This window comes from Idiotropiscis lumnitzeri, chromosome 5, assembly GCF_059441095.1.
Source record: "Idiotropiscis lumnitzeri isolate Australia: NSW breed Sydney's pygmy pipehorse chromosome 5, RoL_Ilum_1.0, whole genome shotgun sequence".
Taxonomy (NCBI): domain Eukaryota; kingdom Metazoa; phylum Chordata; class Actinopteri; order Syngnathiformes; family Syngnathidae; genus Idiotropiscis; species Idiotropiscis lumnitzeri.
Genome location: NC_142395.1, coordinates 9,044,757 through 9,067,796, shown reverse-complemented (window position 1 = coordinate 9,067,796; position 23,040 = coordinate 9,044,757). Strand labels below are relative to the sequence as shown.

General features: G+C 39.0%; 1 protein-coding gene across 3 annotated transcripts; it reads right to left on the bottom strand.

Moving 5' to 3' along the window:
- Positions 1–529: 529 nt before the first annotated feature.
- Positions 530–22,689, bottom strand: ext2 (exostosin glycosyltransferase 2). Of its 3 annotated transcripts, none has more exons than XM_088297062.1 (15): positions 22,534–22,689; positions 20,590–20,930; positions 20,287–20,510; positions 18,904–18,993; positions 18,053–18,169; positions 17,470–17,665; positions 17,243–17,382; positions 17,056–17,149; positions 11,742–11,873; positions 7,276–7,465; positions 5,364–5,530; positions 3,723–3,866; positions 3,200–3,328; positions 2,585–2,667; positions 530–1,776 (listed from the first exon to the last, which is right to left on the bottom strand). In XM_088297062.1, the coding sequence occupies exons 2-15, from the start codon at positions 20,902–20,904 to the stop codon at positions 1,638–1,640; spliced, it is 2,160 nt and encodes a 719-aa protein (XP_088153188.1). In that variant the 5' UTR covers positions 20,905–20,930; positions 22,534–22,689; the 3' UTR covers positions 530–1,637. The 3 variants fall into 3 exon arrangements, with proteins under 3 accessions (XP_088153188.1, XP_088153189.1, XP_088153190.1); XM_088297063.1 differs by having other exon boundaries at positions 7,276–7,462; XM_088297064.1 differs by lacking the exon at positions 3,723–3,866.
- Positions 22,690–23,040: the final 351 nt, after the last annotated feature.

Sequence of the window (23,040 nt, the reverse complement as noted above, 5' to 3'; positions counted from 1 at the left end):
GACTTTACAATAACCTGTACAAGGTTAAAAAGCCAAACCCGCAATAGTGTAAAACAAGTTTGGAATAATGTTCAAGATTCCGCGTCCCTTCAACCCCCGCCCCCCCAAGTCTTGCTTGACAAATTTTTGAAACTACTAGTGCATAGCAAACTACGAATTTGCAAAGTATACCTGGATTTCATCTATGAATCCCAAATATTGACCCCCACCTCCCCCCAAGATGCGTTCCGTGCTTTTGAAGGGACTCAACTCATGAAATGAGATTGTAAAGCCGGCAAGTGTGCGACGCTAAATGAAGATGACAAAAATACAAACTACAATCTTTTGAACTGCTGACATTGAACAGGGTGGATTAAGAAGCCTATATTAACAACAGGTGACAAGACGGGGGAGGCGAGGGTGGGGGACAAAGTCATGGAGGCTGATTTGGACCTTCACAGATTCCAAGTAAAGGTGGCTATTTAAAACATAAAACTTACGTCATCTTTCATCAATCACATTGTATACATGATGACAACTAAAGCAGACCTGTTTTGGGGATTTTCATTTTATTTTATATTACAAAGTTAAGAATAGACACTGTCATAAAATGCAAATCAGCTACAATGATCTCACGTGAATAAAAACAAAACAAAAGAAATAACGCAAAGGTAACACCAAAAAATCTTGAACAACTAATGAATAAAAGAATAGAAAGGACATCCAGACATCAAACTTAACTAGATAAATAACATTACATCAACAATTTTATACACCGATTCAGCGCATCTCAGTATTGTGTTCACTTGTTCCCCGGCGCTTCGTTTATTGAGGCTTCACTCTATCGCGGGTTTCCATTTGTGACCGTAACTTCATTTATTATAATTTTACCTCGCTATTTCTCTTCATTCTAAGTCAGACCGGTTTACAAATGTTTTTATTGGGATGGAAAATTAGTCCAAAGCCATATTAAGATAAAAAGAAAAACTTTAACAATAATTAGTTGACGTTTTGTCAGCCTCATCCACTGCCCATCTATAAATGCAGCATTTTGATATTAATTCTCCATTTCACATTTCAAAAGTTACATTTATTAAGTCTAACAAGCATTTAGAAGGGTGGGGGAGGTGTTGGAGGGAATTGTAATGGCTTAATAGAGGCGTAAATACACGGATTTCGCCTATTCGCCAACACGATAAGGGGCCACAGTATACTGATCTGTAAGATGTGTCGAACACACAAGTAATTTGACATCACATGCATGAAAAACAATCGAATAACTCAAGAACAACTTTGTGACCAACAGAAAATCTAAATATTAGATTTTTGAAAGCAGCTTTGTCCAATCGGGGAACTACTTTGCAGAAGCATTAACTATACAATCTATTTCGCAGTTCACCAAATTGTTTGAACATATTAATGATGGAATGATAAATGAGAACTATTAATCATTCCTGGAGAAAAATTGATATACATAAGTGTACACATGCATTGTTCCCATAATAGCGGGATCCCAGATCGTGATTAACATCAGGTGCAAGAGAACATTTAAATTCATTTCAATTCAATGTAACAGCGGTGAGGGGAACATCAGACCACAGTACAAGTGAAGACGTGATGTCAGAAAAGTCAAGTGTGTCTCATGGACGGCGAGCCAGTTAGAGACTGCCAATGTTGGGGAAGCTCTTGAGTTTCTCTGGGAAGTCGTCTTTGTAGAGAACTGGGTCGGCACGGTGCTCCACCACCTTCAGCGGCATGGTGCCGAAAACGGACGCAAATTTGTTGATGCACTCCGATCTAGCAAAGAAAAAAAAACAATTTGGGTTTAAGTGTGCAGGTGATGTGGAAAGTATACAATCTAAATGGGTGAAAAATTTGGCATATGTGTTTCTTCAAAGATTTAGATTTGGATGAGAATGTGTATGAAGCTTTGGCACGGTGGAATGCCAAATTGCTAAACTTGAAATTCCGTCTGTCGGTTCTGACATATGGTGCAGAACTTCACTGCACCATACTGTGAGCCGGTTCTAATATTTTGGTTTATGGACGGACCCGAGTCACACCTCATAATAATTTTACATCATCCATCCACAATATTTCTATTACGGTCCTCGTTTGAGGTCCAGGCGAGTTGAAGTCTACTCCAGCAAACTTTGGGCAGGAGGGTAGAAGACTCCCTGTACTGGTTGATAACTAACCACCAGGTACAAAGGGACAAACAACTTATCACACTGTGGAAAGTTTAAAGTGTTTAATTAATTTAAGATGTAATGTTTTTGGAATGTTAGTGGTGCCCAGAGTACCCAGAGAAAACATGCAAAGACAGGAAGAATATGTAAACTCCACAAAGGGAGGCATGTGCTGTGATTCAAATCCTGAGCCTCCGAACTGTGTGGCAAGCATTCTAAGTGAGTAAAATTAATTAATTAAAAATGAATAAGCTAATGCAGATCTGCATATTTGCAGGGGTTCATTGTAGTCTGAGTTGTGTCAATATAAAAACATGGATCAAGGTCCAAAATTTCCGGTCCTGATCAAAATGAATAATCAGAGGTCTACGATCAAACAAATGAACATACAATTGAGCATTGGCTAATTGCATTACCTCTCCACCATGTGCGTCTGATCCAGGGACAGCCCATCGATGGCGGTACACTCAGGACACTTGAACTTCTTCCTGGGGGTCACCTAAACAAAATCACACCCCCAAATGTCAGTTGAGTTTCAAGCTAATAAACGGTCCTGCCTGTTGAAATAAGCCTGCCTCCTCCAACAGGAATGCATGCAAAGTGGGGAGAACGTTGCCTGTGCCAAGTGATGATGTATGACTCAGCTGTGTCTGACACTCGCCCAGTGAATATGTGTGTTTGGAGGAGAGAAGACTTTCTCAAAGAACCTGTGTGAGATATGGTGCGACACGGTGAAGGCCTAAGGCTGCGTGCAGATTGTGATTCGATGGCAGCATGTGAGTGGTTCGTAAGTCTCGAGGGAGAGACCAATCCCAACACCACCCCCTTCCTCATCCACCTCTTGATAAGGGAGGTTAAGGCAGGACTAGAGCTTGGGCACCTGGATGAGGGGGGGCCATGCAGTGACGTGTCAGGGTGACAACTGATCAGACCCAGATAGGTCCTCTCCGTCTGTCTTCACTTCCATCCCAACCACCCCACCCCTTTCTATGAAGGAAGACCCCACAAAGCAGCCGACGAGATGACTGTACCTTTATGGGGGCTTTGCCAGTAATGTTGGCCACTAGAAAGTTCATAGCAATGTCTTCACAGTTCATGTGTGCGTCGACCCAGTTCTTGATGTCTCCGGGCATCTTGTATGTGTACAAGTAGTTGAAGTACTGCAACAAGAAGAGTCACATGAAAATGCTGATGAAGAAGAATAAAGCATTCAGTGGATGACCCAAGAGTACATCGGAGGGGCTGCAGCTGTTGAATTGGCTTCAAACCTCAGATAGTGCGTAAACTGACAGGAGGTGTGATAACCTTGCCCAGCCTGCAACGTTCTGCTCGTCCATCAACCTAATATTACACACACAGCGGCCGACAGGAATCTGCTCCCACACCCTAACCAATGTCATTTGATCCGCATTTATAATGAAGAACATCCTTCTTCCAACAAGTTACATCGGCATCATTATTATTATTATTATTATTGCTTTTATCAAGACTCTAAAATCAAAGCTGGTTCTGCTCAGAAGGAAGCTTTTGTGAAATTGGAAACTACTCAATCACCTTATGGTAAAAAGCAGCGCCGGTTAGAACCATGGAGACCTCGTTGGTCCACTCCGATTCGTACTTCCACTTTCCCATTTCATGGTCCCACAGGTGCAGTCGGCCTGGGTAACCCACAAGCCTGTCAGGGAACTCCCTCCATACCTGTAGGTGTCAAGATAGAAGCACAAATCAACAAACAATAGAAGGACTACACAATCAAGGATGACAAAAACAGAAGAATACTCGCCAAGTTCTGTGACGCAATCAAACTTTGTCACATTCAAACCAAACCTAACCTTACTTTAATTTTGAGTATAAAACGGATTTAATAACATAATGGACTAAACATGTACCGTTTCCCCATTTGAGGAACGGTGGCGTGCTAACTTATGGTCACTAGGTTAACACAAGCCTAACAACACCACCCAAGTCTCATGTGTCTGATGGCGTCCGCTCTCTGATGGAATTAATTGCTTCATTTATCTAATATCGACTTATAAACAGCATTCGTATTTTCTCCACATAAATAGACACTTTTACAACATTTGGTCGCCTTCGGAACACATTGGCGCATATCCGGTCTTTTTATTCCATTCTTATACATTAGCGCTGTGTGCTTGTGTGTATTCTTTAGAGCTGTAGCAGCAGACATACGACACGTCATGACAACATTGTTGCAGAGGTACATGCCTATGTGGCGGCCATGTTGGGAAGGTCGACACGGCCATCAAATCCAATGCATTGACATTGAAATAAAGTACTAGCTTGCCCATTTCTCAAACGTTTTTCATTAGGTACAGTTTTAAAATGAGTGCTATCCACATTCATGAAAAACATTGGCGACTTTTACTGCCTACCTAAAATGTAGGCACTTAAAAGGGGAATGTTGTGCCTATTGTACCGCTACTGGTATTCCTATTTGTGGAGTGTTGACAGCTAAAACAGTAAGTAAGGTGAGACACCTTCTCTTTACATAAAAACGTGTGTCCGAACATGACAAATACCAATCTATAGAATTAATAAGTAGCTAATACAACAATCAAACAATTCTATCGTTTATCATGTTTGTTGCTGGGTGAATATATCGTCCAGAAAAAAACATTCTTGTGACACCTGATTCAAATGATCAGCTCATCAGCAAGCTTTGCAGAAGCCTGATAATGATAACAGTATTGCGGCCAGCTAAATTAAATTGTAGCGCTTAGTGGAAAACATATTTGACCATGGTTCGGAAAGGGAAAGAAAGAGGGAAAGGGCATGGATAACTGGCGAGAGAGGCTCAATAAATGTGTAGAAACATTTCAGAAGAGTGTCTTTATAATTAAAATATTCTGCTTGAAAGCCACAGCCTATGAGTGTCAACTCTTCTACTGTGCTGCTTCTAATTCTGAGTAATTCTCCTTAAACTCTCTACAATTGTATTAAATTGCTTCTAAATGCAGTCAGGTGAGGCCAAGGGACATTTATAGGCTCTAAGCCCATCATCATTCCTCACTCATCAAACACGAGCAGCAGGCAGTTAAAGCCTTCTTATGTGACTCCTATCTTCTCCAATAACTTTTTGGCCTGTGATCACGAGGAAAAGGTCCCTGGCCCTCACAGAGAGCATCGGTAGTAACATGGGAAATTATGGGTGGAGGTTGTTTCGAACTTGCTTACCTCATAGCCAAACTGTAGTTCATCAGATGTCAACATGATGATGTCATCATCGATGGCCAACACAGCTTCAGTCTCAATCTCGTCGTAGGGGAAAAAGCGGTTACTCAGCTTGTTCTCTTTGGTGCGCACAACCTTCAGAGGCACACCGACCTTCGGCCAAAGTGATTCTGACAAGAAAAAAGGAAAGCAAAAATTTAGTAATAATAATTATCTGATCTAAAATGGCTTATACTATTGTCTCTGTTAACTCCATCGTGTATCTCCATGTGTGCACCACATTGCCCCAAAGAGGCCAAAGCATGCACAGCAGGTATTTACTGTTATAGAGTAATTATTTTATTTTTTACCTATTTATTTTCTTTTCGTTCTCTAAAGTTATATGTAAAGTTGAGTTTCGGTTGTTGAATAAATGCTAACCTTTGAAATCAAAGAATAATGCTTACTGATCATGATTTAAAAAAAAAAAATCAAAATGATCGTAGCTGAAGACTAAAAAAGCAAAAAAAAATGTTAGCTGCCCACTTAAAAGCATTTTTCAAAAACTGTATAATTAATTAAAATGAGTAACTGACTTGCTTCCACTAATATAAAAGTGTGTATAACAGCATTTCACCACTTCAATTATTCTATTATAAATATAACTCACCTGTGAAGGGCAAATATGATTGAATTCACCACTGACAGTTTGTGTTGGCAATGGATATACATCATCACTGAGTAAGGCTAAGGAATGTGCCAAACTCATGCTTTTGCAATTCTTCAAGGGGAAAATGCCCAAAGATTTTTTTTATCAGGGGAACATTTGGAAGATTCTGGGAAGCAACCACGGCAAAGCCGACAACACACACACTGATCAGACACACTCCCCTCATTAATTGTGTTCACGGGCTTGAGCAGACTGTGAGAAGAGTACTACGTCTGCCAAACCATGTAAGACGACTGTTGGCGAGAAATCAACTACATTAAGAAACCAATTTTCTCTTTCAGTCTGTCCAACTGTTGTCATCCTTTCCTTTATTTCTACACTGGCAAGAGACAGCAGGACAATTGTGGGCTATTACTTGAGCTCAGCCTTGTTGATTCACTCTGTTGGCACAGACCCTGGTCAACTTAAAAATCTAATCAAATTTCAGTGGCTGACTTTCTCAACTCCAAATCAAATCAAAGCCTTTCAACCAGAGTTCTAGGTTAGAAACTATGGTGTGTTGTGTTTGCCAGTGATTCCAAACTGCTGTGTTGGGTGCATACATTCGGGAATACAATGTTTCAAGCGATAAAAGACAACAGCCTGTACAAATTTAACCAAAAGTTCAATACGAGTAGGAACAAGTATAGAAAAAAACTTACAAGATCCTACCCATAATTCAAAAAACAGCACGTTTGACTTAAATAATAATTATAACGGAATAGGAAGCTAATCTTATACAAAATACCCTATTTGAAAATAACAGGTCGATGTAGAGTAATCACAACACGCTATTCAAGTTCCCATGTACTTGACTGAGACCTCAGAGTCTGACCTATCAATGGCCCCTCGTTAATTCTAATGGGTCACACCACTCCAGCCAGGCGCCGCCGACACCTCTGATGAAAAGGAAACACGCAGCCACGAGAAAACACATCAAAGTCTTCCCACTACTTCATTATATTAGTCAACTTCGGGTTGATTTTGATTTCGGGTCAGACAAGATCAGACATGGTGCCAGTCAAGACAACAAACAGTCTGTTGCTGGCTCAGATGTTCTTTCACATTACTTTAGGTGACCTCATGAAACTTAATGGACGTGATGAAGTTCTAGCAACTCGAAGTGTTCCAGAGGAGTCGCAAGCCGTTCACACACATTTTACCGTAGTGCACCAAATATGACGAAGGGGGAGCTCGTCATGTGGATACGTGAATGAATATACTCACCCTCAGGAGGACTCTTGTTTTGGTTATTCCACACAACCACCAATTTAGCCAAGCTTGGAACTTTAGAAATTTCTGTGATGACTCGGAAAAGACTCTCAACTCGATCGTAGGTCAGCACCACTGCCGTGAACCCAGGTGCTCTTGGTGGGATAAGTGGCAGGAAGAGGGGACTGTTCACACTGGACCACTTCTAGACAAGACAGAAGACAAATACACAAACAAGCAACACAATTTGACACTTTTAAAAACGTATTCAGCAGCAAAAGGTTCTGTAGTGTAACACATAGATGTTTTCCTATGATTTACAGCACTTTAAGACTCCCTTCACAAAACAGTGACATCAACTGCAATGGTTTTTAAATGATGGATTGTATTAGAATGCAATAGTCATTCAATAATGTCTCATGAGGGCTAACAGGCCGGGCAAAGAATGTTGGCCTAGTCCATCGCATAAACCTTACGGAAGCAAGAGATAATGACAAGAAGACGAGACGTGGATTTGCATCAAGGCTGACTGGCTTTTCTCAAATATGGACAGGCCTTGAGGTGCTCGGGTGATGGTGTCAAGAACCATGAGACAATGGGATTCAAGAAACGAGATGAGGTTGAAACCTGGAAAGCAAGTGATGCGAGTTTGCCAGGTAGTTAACAACAACTGTCGGACTATCTTCAAAGTTGTCCTCCTCTTTCATTGCTCCCCATTAAAATGGCCCATAAAATGGGGGACTTTCACTGACCCCAACAGGTGAGCCTTCAGATGTACCAAAAACAGATCATTATCAAACATCCTTGTGACATGGAAAGTAACACAGTCCAACAATATAAACGAACTTGAATAGTATTCCAACACAGGCCGGCCTTACTAGAACATGTAAACAAGCGTCATGGCTGCTGGGCTCACATCAAAATGAAAAAGTGTTCCACTCCGGTTGCAGTGAGAAGCTGTCGAAAAAGGGCAATAAATCTGTGACATTCTTCAAGCCCATATGAAAGGCTGATTCTATAATAATATGGCACCTTCCACAACATCAAGCCAAGTCAAAGACAGCCACAGCCTTTTATACAACATCCGTTACCAATGCACCAGTAAAAATTCCTTTTACTGCCGAGTGGAAACTTCAGTGGTTGTTCTCACATTGTCAAACAAGTAAATGGGAAAATAATTAAAATAACACATATATGAGACACACATTCAATACAGAAACCACTTAAGTCATTTGACAAACTAAATAAAGGAGATTAAATGACATCTGTAGACGAACAACTTCTGACAGCTCCAACAGTTGAATAGTATTTCCTGTTTAATATAAGTTTTGGATTCTTGGAAAGTGATCTTCACATGACGCCAAATACATGGGCATGTATTTATTATTTGTAAATTGACACATTCTAAGAGGGAGATTGGCATGTCAGTAAAAAGAAACAGCAAGCAGTGTTCGCCACTTGTATGGAATATTGTGTGGGTACTAGCTCAATTTTTGACCACTATTCAAAGTACGGTCAGAAGCGAGAAGATTAGGAATAAAGGTTGAAACACATGACAGGGTGAATATTAGGACAGTGATTTTTTTTTGATTGTTTGGGTTGACTTTACCATTCATTTACAAATAAGTATAAGGCATAATCATTTTTAAAACTTTAATGTGAAGTACGAACAGAAAACCAACATGTGTGCGCCTTACGTTTAAGATGGTTATCAATGTGGAAAAAGTCTCAATTTACTCTCCAGCTTAATTGATAGCCAAAACACAGTTGTATAGACCAAAACATCTTAAAGCCGAAGAGGCCTCAACCTTAAAAGTAAACCCTTTACTCACAAGTCCCAAACAAAAAGCAGCCTGTCCTCCATTCTGAAACCTCAATGTAACAGCACCAGCAATTCTGGAAAATGTGCTTTCAATTACCAGCCTAAAAGAACTACATGAGGTGAGGGGGTTGGAGAGGGTTGGGAAAGTGTGTGTGGATGTGAGGGGGGGGGTGTTGTGGGCGCTTCTCTGGCTGATTTATTTTGTGTTGTGTTCAAGTTCTTCTCACCGCTCATTCACAGAATTGATCCCAAAAACACTTCACCTCACTTCTCAGACAGGAATGACTTAAAAAAAAAACAACAACAAAAAAAAAACGTCATCCCGACACAATTAAGCTCTGGGTCGGGGCAAACCCGAGTGAAGGGGAAAACAACGAGCAAATGTCGTGCACTTTTACACGAAACAACTGAGAATTCTGTGTGCAACAGAATGTGAACAACACTGTCCCAATCCTGAACACCTGCCAGACTTTGTTCAAAGCACTCATAGACCAACGCACACACGCGACTTGCAATCATGACTCCGCAGTGACTCAAGACAAGCGAGACAAGGCTGAGTAACATCTCCAAAGATATGAGCAGCATTGCAAAGTTGTGCTCAGCCACAAACTTTCACAACCACATGAATGCGAAATAGTCACACCCATCCTAGCATTGACAAACAGAGCGCCTCAGACATGCAAGAACTTTTTCTCCTCCCGCAATGGAGACATCCTCCACATTTAGAATTCCTGCTGAGCGTGTTAGGTGTATATCAAACTCTAACACACTGCCTGTGTAGTGCTAACATAAAACACAATGGCACATACCGTGTATTATGTGTTGTGTAGTTTACTGCTCCTGAGCTGGTCCACAGGAGCGATCATGTTGGATGTGATCAGTATGTGTAAAAAGGTCATAAATAACCAATGTTGTATTTAGTAACTCTGACTATGTTTTGCTGATGGTTTTAATTTTGCTATGTTTATTGACAAGTTACTGTATTACTCGTATTATTGTACAAGGTCAAAATAAATTGCAGAAAAAATGGTTGTCATACATATCAATAGTATATTACAATTCTGTGAGTCTCAGGAAAACTTCATATACAGTATAATCTAAAGTGAAAAAATACACAGCTAATTTTAACAGCCTAATATATTCCTTTTTCCTTTGGAAAAAATATAAATGAATAATACATATAAAGGTATGATACCTTTGAAAAATGTTTTTATGTTTTAAGGGGAAATAAAATGTATAAACTCTCTAATACACACGCTGCTGCCCTAAATTGTTAAAATATATATTTCTAAGCCCAATATACTGGTTTGGAGAAGCTCTTTAAATGATTTTTTTAGATGCTCAAATGTAATTATTATTTCACATTGTTTTAAGAAATGTACTGGTTTGACAAAAGTCAGGAAATAATAAAGCACATTATTTGTAACATGTCAAAAGAGTTATTTACTCAAATTCAAGAACATAAAAAAAGAAAGTTTTAGGGGTGAAATGTTACGCTTGATTAATTTCTGACTTGTGAGAGAGGCCAGTCAGCCATCTCGGATTTGGGTAGAAGCGGGTGAATTCAGATGGAAATTCTTCATTCCTGTTCAGAATGGTATGGTTACACCTTAAAAGCTTAAAGAAACAGAAAGACTTCACATTTGAGCATTTCTCATTTTTCTGTGGTCTACTAATTTGTCAAGCACTGCTTTTATTTGAAGAAGAAAATAAAGTGAAAAAAATGATTGGCATAAAATGTCCCCAGGACGCCTGAATGGTTAAAGACTTCAAGTCAAGTTCAAAGTGAACTTGGACCATCATAAACGATAAACATGGCACAAAAGTGACATAGCCGAGAAGTTTAGTTCTCTAAACTGATGAAAAGACAAGACGAAATCCGGTCAGAATGGCTGCCAAGAGGCCCACAGCAACATTAAAGTCATTGCAGAATATTTTTGGCAAGCACTAGTTGTTTACCACATGTCACAATGCTCTCTATTCTTCATTCCACCCCCCCACCCCAAAAAAAAACTCGAAGCTCTGCAATTTTTTTCCCAAAACATTTGCACTCTTTCAAAAGTGTCTTATGGTTAGATGAGACAGAGTTTGAATTTATCGTATGTATCAATGCATATTACAAAAAAGTAGACCATATGCAAAGTGACACATGGAGACAGTCATGTCAGGTTGTTAAAAACCTGAGTCCGCTGACTAATGCCTCCTTAATCCATATCAGACACCACAATATGTTAGCGTAGCAAAAAGGACATTGCGTCCGTATACATCAAACACACACCAGTGCTAACTACAGCTAGCTTGCAGACATGACTGAACGTGTCAAAAATGAAAAAAAGCATCGGCCACAACTTGCTTCCTTTCTAGATGATTGAGCATCCTCGTCTTGCGGCCATGAAAAGGAGGTTTGCATCTTAAGCATTTGTGGGTGAAACGTAACTTCAGGAAGCTGCTGCTAATACCGGGTATCCGTGACACCCCGCCTCACACGGACGAGCCAAATCAAGCAATGCGCCAAATAAATAAATATATAAATAAAAGACTCGTCGACTACTTAAATTAATTCTTGATGGCTCGGATCGTCGACGTCGTCGTGATTAGTCAACTAATCTTGGCAGCCCTAGTATGAAATGTAAACATCAAGACTTGATGAGTTACATACCACAACTGTTGGATTGTTCCACTGCTCGTATGTATGTGCGGCATATGGGTAGATGCGGTCATTGATGATCTGGAGCGTAGTCAGACCAATGGCCTTCATGGAGCTGAAATAGGCTTCCCAGAACCAGCGTGCCTACAAACAAATCAAACAGATTGCTTCAAATGTGACCATGAAAAATATAAATAAAGAAAGACACTTTCTCATGAATTGTCACAACAAAAAGCACTAGTGGGGTTCCAATTAAATACAAACATATATTTTTCCATATCAGATACATACATACACAAGCTATGAAAGTCTGATCAAGAGAAGAACACTTAAAAAAAAAAATCTCGCTCACCACACTGCTCTGTTTGGTTCAGCAACTTTGAGAATCAAGATTCTCTTAGCAAAGTAGAAAAAAAAAACATCCAAAAATACATTCTTCCATTTTCCATTCCATTCCACTGATTTAAATTAATTCAGTTTGATTTTGTTTGTAATTTATTATTGTGGTATTTTGTACTGAAGGAAACAAATCAAAGGATGAATGATTTTTTTTTCCTCTGTTGTCCTCTTGTCCCCTGTATTTGTTTTTACAAATATTAAGTAATATATATTACTTATGATTTTTGTGATGTCAATGGCCATATTTTAATGTTATCATATCAGCTGAATGCACCAATTCCATAGGCCTCTTAATGTTCACCTTCCACGGTTATAACGGAGAGGTGGGAAAAATTCACATATGTTCAAGTCACAAGTTAGTCTCACGTCGTAACCTTCAAGTCTAGATGTACTTAAATGTTCACAATCACATATTTTTTACTAGTCCCGAACCAGTGTTTGTATCGCTAGTTAAACTGTAAGGTTAGCTTATAACATGTTAAAGAAATCTTTTATTTTTAAAGAGCGGTGTGGAAAATCCAAAAAGACTTTTTAATCTCCTGGGGGAATCCCAACACTTCATAAATCAGCCGGTGATGAAAGTTTTCTTTTCTGACTGGGAGGAGGATGTAAGAAAACTGTGCTGGCCTGAGGGAATGACCCATAGTCCTCCCGCTCCCCCCCATTGCTGCACAAATTTTTATAAGCTGGAATTTAGAGGACACTTTTTGTTCCACCATTTGAATTGCAACATTAAACAAACTATGTATAACTTAAAACCGTTATCCTTGATTAACCTTTTAAACCCCGAATTATCAAAAAATCATCAATAAAAAGAAAATGATGAACATTACTAAATTAAAAAAAAATACATCCTAAAAAGTCCCACATGACTTCCAGCACAAAAACACATCTCACTGTAAATATGAGCAAATTGTTAATAAAATGTTAACAGCAGAACAAAACACAGAGCTCTCCTTTGCCATTTAAATCATTAGAGAAGAGGTCAAAGTCATGAGCAGAAACAGTTGGGAGTACAGAAGTCTTTGTTTAAGTCTACTTGTCAAGTATGTGACAGATGACTGCACCTATAGAGCAGATCTGCTAGCCACTGAGTGAGCCGTGGCGAGAACCAGGCAATCATTAGTGATTTGTACTTAATCAAAAACAGCAGCCGAACCACATGTCAGCTTCTCACTGGGAATAATGTTGTTACACATTAATTAACACTTTTACCTGTGGTCTCAAACGCAGATGTACTTTTGTCTTTTTTGTTCCACCTCAACATTGTCAAATGTTGACACCTGCAATCAACTTTTAAAATAAAACAAATACAATACGAATCAAACTGTATCATAATTGTTTTAATGATTGCTAAATATGTCAATTATTTTGTCAATTAATCCGATTAAAAAATTCTTTCAAATCATCCATACCTTTATTAAAAAAGGACAATATTTCCAATTGACAATGCAGAAAATGCACTACCATTAATTAGGATTTGGTTACTGATTTGGTGTGTGACAGGTCGGAAAATAAGCCAAAATTAGTAATCATGACATCATAAACAAATCAGATAACCTAATTTTTTTTTTTTAAATCAGATAAAAAAAGAAATGAAGCTTTGTTATGCATGTGCTCCTTTCTACAGTACATTAAGCACAAATTAAATAAACATGGCATCGTTCGTGAGGGAATTCTGATCGTGTGGGAGTTCTTAACGAAGTGTAGAACTGCCAAATTGGAGAAAGGTTTTGGGATTGTGCTATGTCCAAACATACTACAGAGTTGTTCAAACGTTTAGGTAAAGTTGTCCAAACGTATTGGTAAAACATTGGCATAAATGCAAAAAAACAGAGCATTCTTTCCCAATGGGAATCAGCAAGGTTCAATACAACAAATCTTATCAACCTCTTAAAACATCACTTCACAGTATTCTGAAAGCCTACAAAGACGCCTGCCCTGCACCATAAAGAAACTGGCCGAAAGTCAACCACAAACAAAGCCCCACGTCTTTTTCCTATTGCCACTGCATTCGAAAGGGGCAACATTTTTGCCAGAGATGTCTCGAGCGGTAAAACTATGTGATTTCAATGGTGTTGCACCAAGTACCGGTACCAGTATGTACCATGAATTTTAGTCGGCAAAAATGACAATGAGAATGACGATAACTCCCAAATACCGTAATATCTCATGTAAATGAATAAATGAATATAGTCTGGTTCTTTATGCTGGCATGTCATGGGCACATATGAGGCGGCTTCCTCCATCACGCTGTTCACGAACAAGCATGCGCAATACGTACCGGCGCAGTGGATTTTGGTGAGTGAATGAGCGCTTATCCATTTCATACACAGGAATTCTAAATAACGTTTATTACTATTGTAAAACACAATATGCACTGTTGTTTGTTTCGCCAAATATCAAGCGACCACTAGCTTAAAACACAGAGACATATTTATTGTGGGTGTAAAAGCGAGTGGCTCACTGGGATCGGCCATGTAATTTAACTGGTAGAGGTTCATGCTTGAATATTTGTCTTAACGTTTGTAATTTACCTGCAAAACGGAGAGGATCATAAGAGGAGTAAACACTGACGTGACTTTTCTGCATGAAACTCGAGGTGCATTCAAAGCCAGTCGAACACTTCGAACTTACAAAAATTCCACCAATGCATTTAACGTTTATAGTTACAAATATCTAAACAACACAGGTTTTCAAACAACCTATAAGCGCTGACATGCAAGAAAAATGATTGGGGTGAAATCACTTTGCTATTTTACTTCAATGGTACACACCTGCTCATTTATGTTACAATCTATAATCAAATCGCTAGGCTTCCATCCTCCATCCTACAAGTTTCCCCAATATTAGAGGTTGGGAGGTTGAAGGTTAAATATTCAGTGAGAGCTTATACTACTCTAATATAAAATAATAAACAGCAAATATTTTTGTCCCTTAATACTTTATACAGTAACGTATATACATAAATCAGTACTGGGTAATTTTTTTTTTCTTAAATGTTTCATCTTCACTTGTTCGAAAGTTTTTATGAATGTCCAAAATCTATTTTCTTGCGATCAACTATATTCCAACTATTTTTATTGTATTCTTTAATTATTATAAATAAAACTAATTTGAAATAGTTTATCTGTCAGCTATTATTTCACAGCTTTTTTACAGATGTTTTAAGGTTATGCAATGAGATCATTTCCTGTATCGACGAGGAATTTATTCATAGTATCGAAGTCAAAAAGTTGGCATCATAACAACGCTAGATTTCATCATGGACATTATGGGCGCTTGACAACTGACCCTTTCCCATCGTTGAGGACACTGGCTTTTGTCAGCTAACAAAAACACTTGGCGCTAGCCTTTGTACTTCTGAGCCGCCGGTATTGTGGGACGTTTGTTTGCCAGCAAAATATGCTGTGACACACTCATGCGTTCTTGTCTAGCTAATATTAATGTACTGTTTCTTATAAGACCTTAGTCATGGCTAAAACTAAATAATTTCTTTAGAAAAACTAAATTAAAATGAACATGCAATTCTACAAACGCAGCTGGGTTTCATTTTTGTTTTAATAGAGACAACATATTTGATTAGGATACATTTTTGAGTGCTTCTTTCCTCCAAGTGTGCAAAGACTAGTTAGCTCAAATATATTAAAAAAAAAAAGTTATTATCGATTTCTGTCCCGGTCTTGAGAAAAAGGAATTTATCGGTATCAGATTGAAAAAAAGAAAACATTGCATCCTTAGACCTACACAACGGCCAAAGATGACAACTGATGACACCCCACAAAATAACAATCCAGCAAAAAGCTAAAATTTGACAGTCATCTAATATGAATGACATAAATAATTCAATTGGTCAAATTAGACCTTCAATTGGCCCTAATATTATAATTGCACGAACAAAGATGCATTTGGTTAACGCTACCAGTACAAAATACACCCTTACCAGTGCTATTGAATAAGAAAACTGTCAGAATTCCAATGTAGCTTGGACAAATGAAGCGGCAGCTTTAATCCACAGACTTGTGAGCCCTCTGCTGGTAAAACTGATAAATTGCAACCATAACAAGGCTCGAAATGTCATGTAATATAACATAATATTAATTAAGTATAATATCAATTTCTTTGCACTGGAGACAGAAATTTGACTGTGCCCTGTTTTGTTTAGATACTTTAGAGAACCCGGTGGTCTTTCGCCACATTTATATTTGCTCGAGCATAATCAAACTTACCAGAAGCTATGCGAGTCAGGACAGATGTTTGCAGTTATCCAGTTGAAAAGAATTGGTTGTTTTTAAGCCTTTGACTGGTGGTACACAGTTTACTGGGGTTTAGTCTCAGTTAACAAGGGCCTTTGGACAGCGTAATCTTGCCATATTTCAGATCTCGTTAGAAGTTATTTGACGCCCATCACTCATCACACAGCCCACATTTTCAAAAGGAGTACCATTTATTTAATTGTATAATTGGTAAATGGATTAAGGTTGACGTAAGGCAATAAAGAGCAGCAGTTTATTGCGGTGGATATATAAAATCAATGGAGACGTCTTGGATGTCTGCTATGCGTTTTAAAATGTAGACAAGAAGAAAGAAATTGAAAATGTGGTAGTTATATCAGTCAGAATATCGGTTTTGGCATTTAAATGAACAATATTATTTTTTCTAATAACAGCTTCAACCTCAAGGTAACGGCACAATGATGTCACTGAGTGGTAACTGTCACCACATCAGTGGTCTAGATACCAGCGCCAGCTTAGCCGCTAAGGAGAACACACAGTCGTTTGCTTCCATTTTCTAAAGCTGATGCAGATCACAAGTATGACATGCTGCCTGTCTGACTACACTATTTTCCATTCATAATTTAAACGCCTGTCTATGAAAATGCTGCTTAATAGAAAGCAAATGTGTCAAACCACTCTGGGACGTTTACCTGTCTCTGCATCTCCTCCACTTGTCTGTGCGGAATACTCTTCAAGATGCTGTACATCTCAGAGAGTTTCTCCTCTGGGATAACCACCGATGCTCTGTGGCAGATAACCAACGCAACATGAAGGAGTAAAGAGCAGACTAGTGAAGTTTTTTCATGCGTAATGGAAGCTAATCTGAATTAAACTGACCTTTTCCAGTCAAGAACTTCAGAAAAAGGAAGAATGTAGGAATCGGCGAGGATGACAGGGACACAACCAGCTTGCAGCACATCGCTAAGAACAGCCTGACCCAAACGTGCACCCCTCAGCACCACACAAAAAGAGGATTCCTGCAGGGAGATTGGAAGAGCATAATCTTTGTGTATCAGATTTTTTATCCAACAGTGACAATTTGACATATATGCTACTGTGCTTACCTGCAGAATCTGTGGATAGTCATACACCTGCCCCTTGTAACAGCGCTTTCGAGCAGAGGCAGCTCCCTGAGAGAGGTTGCTACACTTGTCTAGAAGGAGCAGAGCCTCGCCATTTTCTTCCTTCAGGCGTTCAAGTTCAGCCCGGTACTCACGGTGAATGGCTGTTTGAGATGACAGGATGAAGTAGCGGCGAGGCCTGGAAGAGTGAAAACCACAGATTGAAAATAATTATGATCACAACTACTTTAGTTCGATCACAATGTCTTAACGTCACACAATTGATGCACATTGGATCAGGGTGACAACTTGAGTGAATTAACCTTGAGATGAGTTTAAGTATCACATGTGAACCAATGTTTAAGGCATGTCTCGTGTTCTGTGTGCTCATGTTCATGGTTATGCAATAATCAGCTTTTATTACAAACCAAACCATTCGGCATTAGCAGATTTTCTTCTCTTTGTACACCATCACGACTTACTGCAGCAGTCATTCCGCCCAGTGATACGTTATCTTTGAAACACACTGAACCACTACATAAACTTCACACAGCTCGAGTTCTGTATATGCCTGCAATGAGCTCACCCAGGCTGTCTCTCTGGCAGTTCAACATCAGCAGACAGGGGGCTGTAAACTGGGATGCTGACATCATAACCTTGTCTGTACGTCCATGTGGAGAAGCCGCCTCCAGCCAGCAGCGCCCTGAAACAAAGACAAATCAGGCAACACAAAGGATTATAACAGAACCAACCAACAAAAAGATCATTCATTCCGGCAAAATTGCTCTTTTGGTTACTATCAGTGTGTATGGTCAAGTGTTAATTTGAGTGATGAAGTATTTTTGGTATTGCGTTCAACTCAAAAGGCAAAGACTATATATACACACTGAACTTGCTCCACACCTGGCTCTAATAAAGTTTCATGCCAAATGGACCCTCAGGATGAGCTCAGGAAATTCTTTACATCTAAAGATATTGTTCATCATCTCACATTAAACCACCAACCATCACTTTAATGTGGAGGATATCTATTTGTAGCTATTTGTAAATATATACTCCACCTTCTGGAAATAATTTTTTACATGTGTGTTCGGCTTCGACTGTGTGATCCAGCCAAAACTTTAAGGTCCACAGACTCCACCCCATCAATCATTTTTTTGGCGATGTGCCAGTAACCATACAGTCCATTATAAGATGGCTACTCTCTCTTTTTTTTAATCACAATATCTTGACAATAGTAGGAGATCATCTAAGGATGTCATTGGACCCTTCAGCATGAAACCACATTCATTTTCAGGCTTATTTTGTACCGACTGACATGCTGTTTGGTACTGCTTTTCCCTCTCCCTCACACATTGATTTGTTTGCGAAAGACAAATGCTTAAGTATATACGATATACACTTATAACAAAGGAAGATTGTTTCTGATCAAACTACCTGTCTCTGGGCACATCCAAAGCAGTGTTATAGTCTGGTGGGCCTCCTGGCAGCATGTTAAAAAGTAGATGATTCATCCCCTTGTTCCACCTTAAAAAGACAAAAACAAGACTACTTGATGCAATGATAGGTTAACATATTACCAAGATTTAAAAAATGATTAAGTAAATAAAAATTAATTGCTTGTGTTATTATAACAAGGAAAATACATTAGTGTGCTAAAAAGATTATATAGAAAAGGCCGAACTGGTCGGGCAATACTAACTAAAGAAAAAATAGATAAATAAATACGTTTTGCATATTGTTGTTGTTTTTTGCCCCTTTTTTTACATGTAATATACATACATGAACATATCACAACATAAAAAAAGTATTGAACCACCCTAACCCCAAAAAAAATGTTTCAGACTTTTGTCCCTGTTGTAAATGTAACTAAATACTCGAGGACAAAGTATTGTAATACAATCAAATTTCTGCCGATAATTCCTAACTTTGTTGTTGTAAACATTAACGACCAAAAAAAGTTATTTTACTAATTATATATATTTTTTTCTTAATTGAACGGCTAATTAATCCCAAATGATTATTAAATGTTAACAGGAAACAGTGCCAATCAAAGTGAGGAGTGGTAAAAAAATGGAGCACATTGAAGAAACTGAACACAGCAATACCTGGACAGACGAGGAAATGCATCGGTCTGTAGTGAGATTTTGCTATACAAGCAAAACTCGAGGATACGTATTGAAAAAAAGTCCATTTATGACAGCATTTCATGTCTTGCCGCAATCACAATTATATTATGTTGAACACTATACGTGCTGGACTTTGCCTCTAATCCGAGGTCGCCGTTGCAGCAGCCTGTCAGACGGTTCACTGATGTGGCCCAGTCGGAACAGGGTCAAATTCAATTTGGACTCTTGCTAAAAATTGTGTGGCCCCAAAAAAATATTTTGAAGAGGACTCTGATTTGAATAAGATCAACCTGCAATCTGAACACAGCCTAAATCGTTTGTTTTTATTTGTTGCCATTACCGAGCTGTTAGGTTCATCGAGTCAACTCAGATTTTTAATTGAACATATTTACTTTCTTTGATTGCTCTGCAGACACTTGGATAACTAGAGAAATTAGAATGGTAATTAATTAATTTAACAACATTTGCACACATTACATGCGTATTACCACACTTGTGGACACGTATTGCTTTATGACACTCTCAACATTTTTTGTTTATGCCCTAAATTTATAATTTGTGGCTAGTCTGCTGCAGTAATAGTGGCTCCAACTACCGGTGATAAATTGCTTGTGTGTTTTAACACACTTGTATAGTAGAGATGATTCAGATTTTTTTTCCCTAAAAGTTCATCTGCAAGTGAGACATTTACCTAGGTAGCATGGCAAGAGCCTGGGCAGTCTCTCTAATTCGCAAGGAGTTCTGGTTGAGGACATCAGTTGATGGGACAAAAAGACAAGCCCTGTTGACATCATCAGTGTAAAAGTCGCTGTCTGAAATGGAGCTGAGAAGGTCGTTGTATTCGCGAGAAAGTCCAGTGCTGCTGATGGGAACCCCAAGTTCATCAACAAATCTCTGCAGCGGGTAGATGTAAACCTAAACAAAGAAAAATATTTCTTCAACAAACACTGATATTTATAAATATGGTGTGGAAGTGATTCAAAGGGGTTATTACCTTAATTCGGTTCTTCGGGTTGTAACCACATCTATACACATCGAAACAAGTGTGCATGCGACAGCTGAGGTCTCCCCTCTCAGGGATGGGACTGGAGACTTGGAGGCGCACCAGGGGAGCATCATGAACACTGCGTTTCTCAACGGTCCAGTCAGCTGTGGACTCAATGGAGTGAGGCCAGAACTGAAACATCCCGGTGGCAATGAGGCCGAGCAGCACCACAGAGAAGAGTGTGATGTAATATATGCGATGCTTGGTTTTCATCCGCGGGATAAGAGCAGGTCCCCGGGAGCTGTATTTACCAGAGGCATACATGTCTGCCTCCTGTTTACCTGCCCAGCCTATGTAATGACATGGTGACAAATATAGAAAAAGAATGTCGCTGAATGTTGAATGATTCACTTCTATGCAAGGCATACAGTATTTCAGTACTTGTCCCAAATTGCCTACACCACCACACAAAATTTTACAAACAAAACAATTACAGTCGACACCCATTTACTAGCAGTTAGGCGCCCAAGGATTTTTTTTTTTTTCAAAATGGTTTTCCCATTATTTTTCTAGAGTTTAGTTTTTGGGGTTTGTTGCAGGATCTCCCCCCACCTTCATTTTTCATAGAAAATGTTTCATGAATTTTTATCAGTGGAGGCCTCACAGTGCAGTGGTTGTGGGTTCGATTGAGAGCTCTGGCCTTCCAGTGTGGAGTTTGCATGTCTCCCCGTGCCTTCTTGGGATTTTACTGGGTACTCCGGTTTCCTCCCACATTCCAAAAACATGCATGGTAAGTTGATTGAACTCTGAATTGTCCCTAGGTATAATTGAGTGTGAATGTTTGTTTGATGGTTTGTTTGTGGGTGCCCTGTGATTGGCTGGTAACCATTTCAGGGTGTACCCTGCCTACACTCCATCCGCAATATTGGTATCGGATCGGAAGTAGAAAATGTTGTATCGGGATTCAGGACAGCCCTAATATTTGCTAACAGATGCAAATACAAATTATGTTGCTCATATAAAACACTGGAGGCATTTGTAGTTGTCAAAATGAATGAAATTGGTGTCACGTGTGACCAGAAAATGTATACACAAAAAATTGTCTAATTATGCAAAAATATACCATCAAAATCTGCCTTGGAATTTGTACAACGTATACTGACCCTAACTTTTTGAGGGAGTTTTGTCCGCCCCGAATTCGGAAAATAAAGTCCGAGTATTATAACTTGAGCATTCCGGTATGCGTACAACCTACTTATACATTCGCCAAAACGTGTTTATTGTTTAAACACTAATGAGTGGCGAAGGCAACCGTGACAGCACCCGTCGAACTTTTACTTGAAATAAACAATAATGACACCAAGCCGTTGTCCATTAATGTCTAATTGCAGCATACACAGGAATCCAGCGAAGGTGTTTTGGTCACGTGATCTTCCGCATATAGCGGATTGCTCTTTGGAGAAATGTCGAACCGCTATTCAAACTCAGACATCAATTCCATTCTGAGTGCCCACAATCGAGAACCATTAAGCATATAAACTGCACCAAAGTAAAATATGTATTGATCTTTTGTATTTGATTTTTTTCATGTCTTTGGTTATCTGTTTATATGTCCAACTAATCAATCAATCTGCGGCGGATACTCACTTACCAACATGATAATACCTTTTTAATTATACAAGTTTATTAATGAACAATTCTGAAATGACCGCTTGTACCCAAAAGCGCTCCAAAACAACATTTTATACGTTAGTATGGCAAGACAAATATCATGAAAGTTACCACGTTATTAACTTAGATTTTAGACTGTATGAACGTTAATGCAAACCTATCAAATATTGTTAGCTACATTAGCTTACTAAGGTCCTCTTAAAGAAACGTTACCAAAAACTAAAAATGGTCACAGTTGTCCATTTAAGTGTAGACCATTGAGTCATAGCGTGATTTACTCACCAATACGCTCTCCAGAGCCAACTTTGACTGTTCGGTATTATTTCATGATAGCAGGCTAGTTTAGCAAAACACTACCATTGGAGAACCCGGATGTCAAAACCCGGAAGGCATTCGTCTCTTCCTGTGCACCACTGATCGTAAAATCAGACGTTTTCTCCTTCTAGTGGTTGCACCAGGAACTTAGCTGCACTGCAGCTGTGAAACCTCTGCAAACACCGTAGTAAATAAATAAATGATAATAAACAAGGATAAAGACCTAACCCAACCTGCTTGAGATTGCCGGGGTCATCACGTCACATGGTTTGGTTTCATTTCACACAGCTTACTGTTTACTGAAGATTTCTTAACACAATCCACACCATCACTACCAGGTCCCAGTGGAGAGAAGTAACGAGGCTCAACTACTTTAGTCATGCATTAAATATTCTTCATGTATCAGGACTTTCATTTATTATTTTTCCTTTATTTAATTTCCTGCATTTGAAACCAGATATCTGAAGCTATACT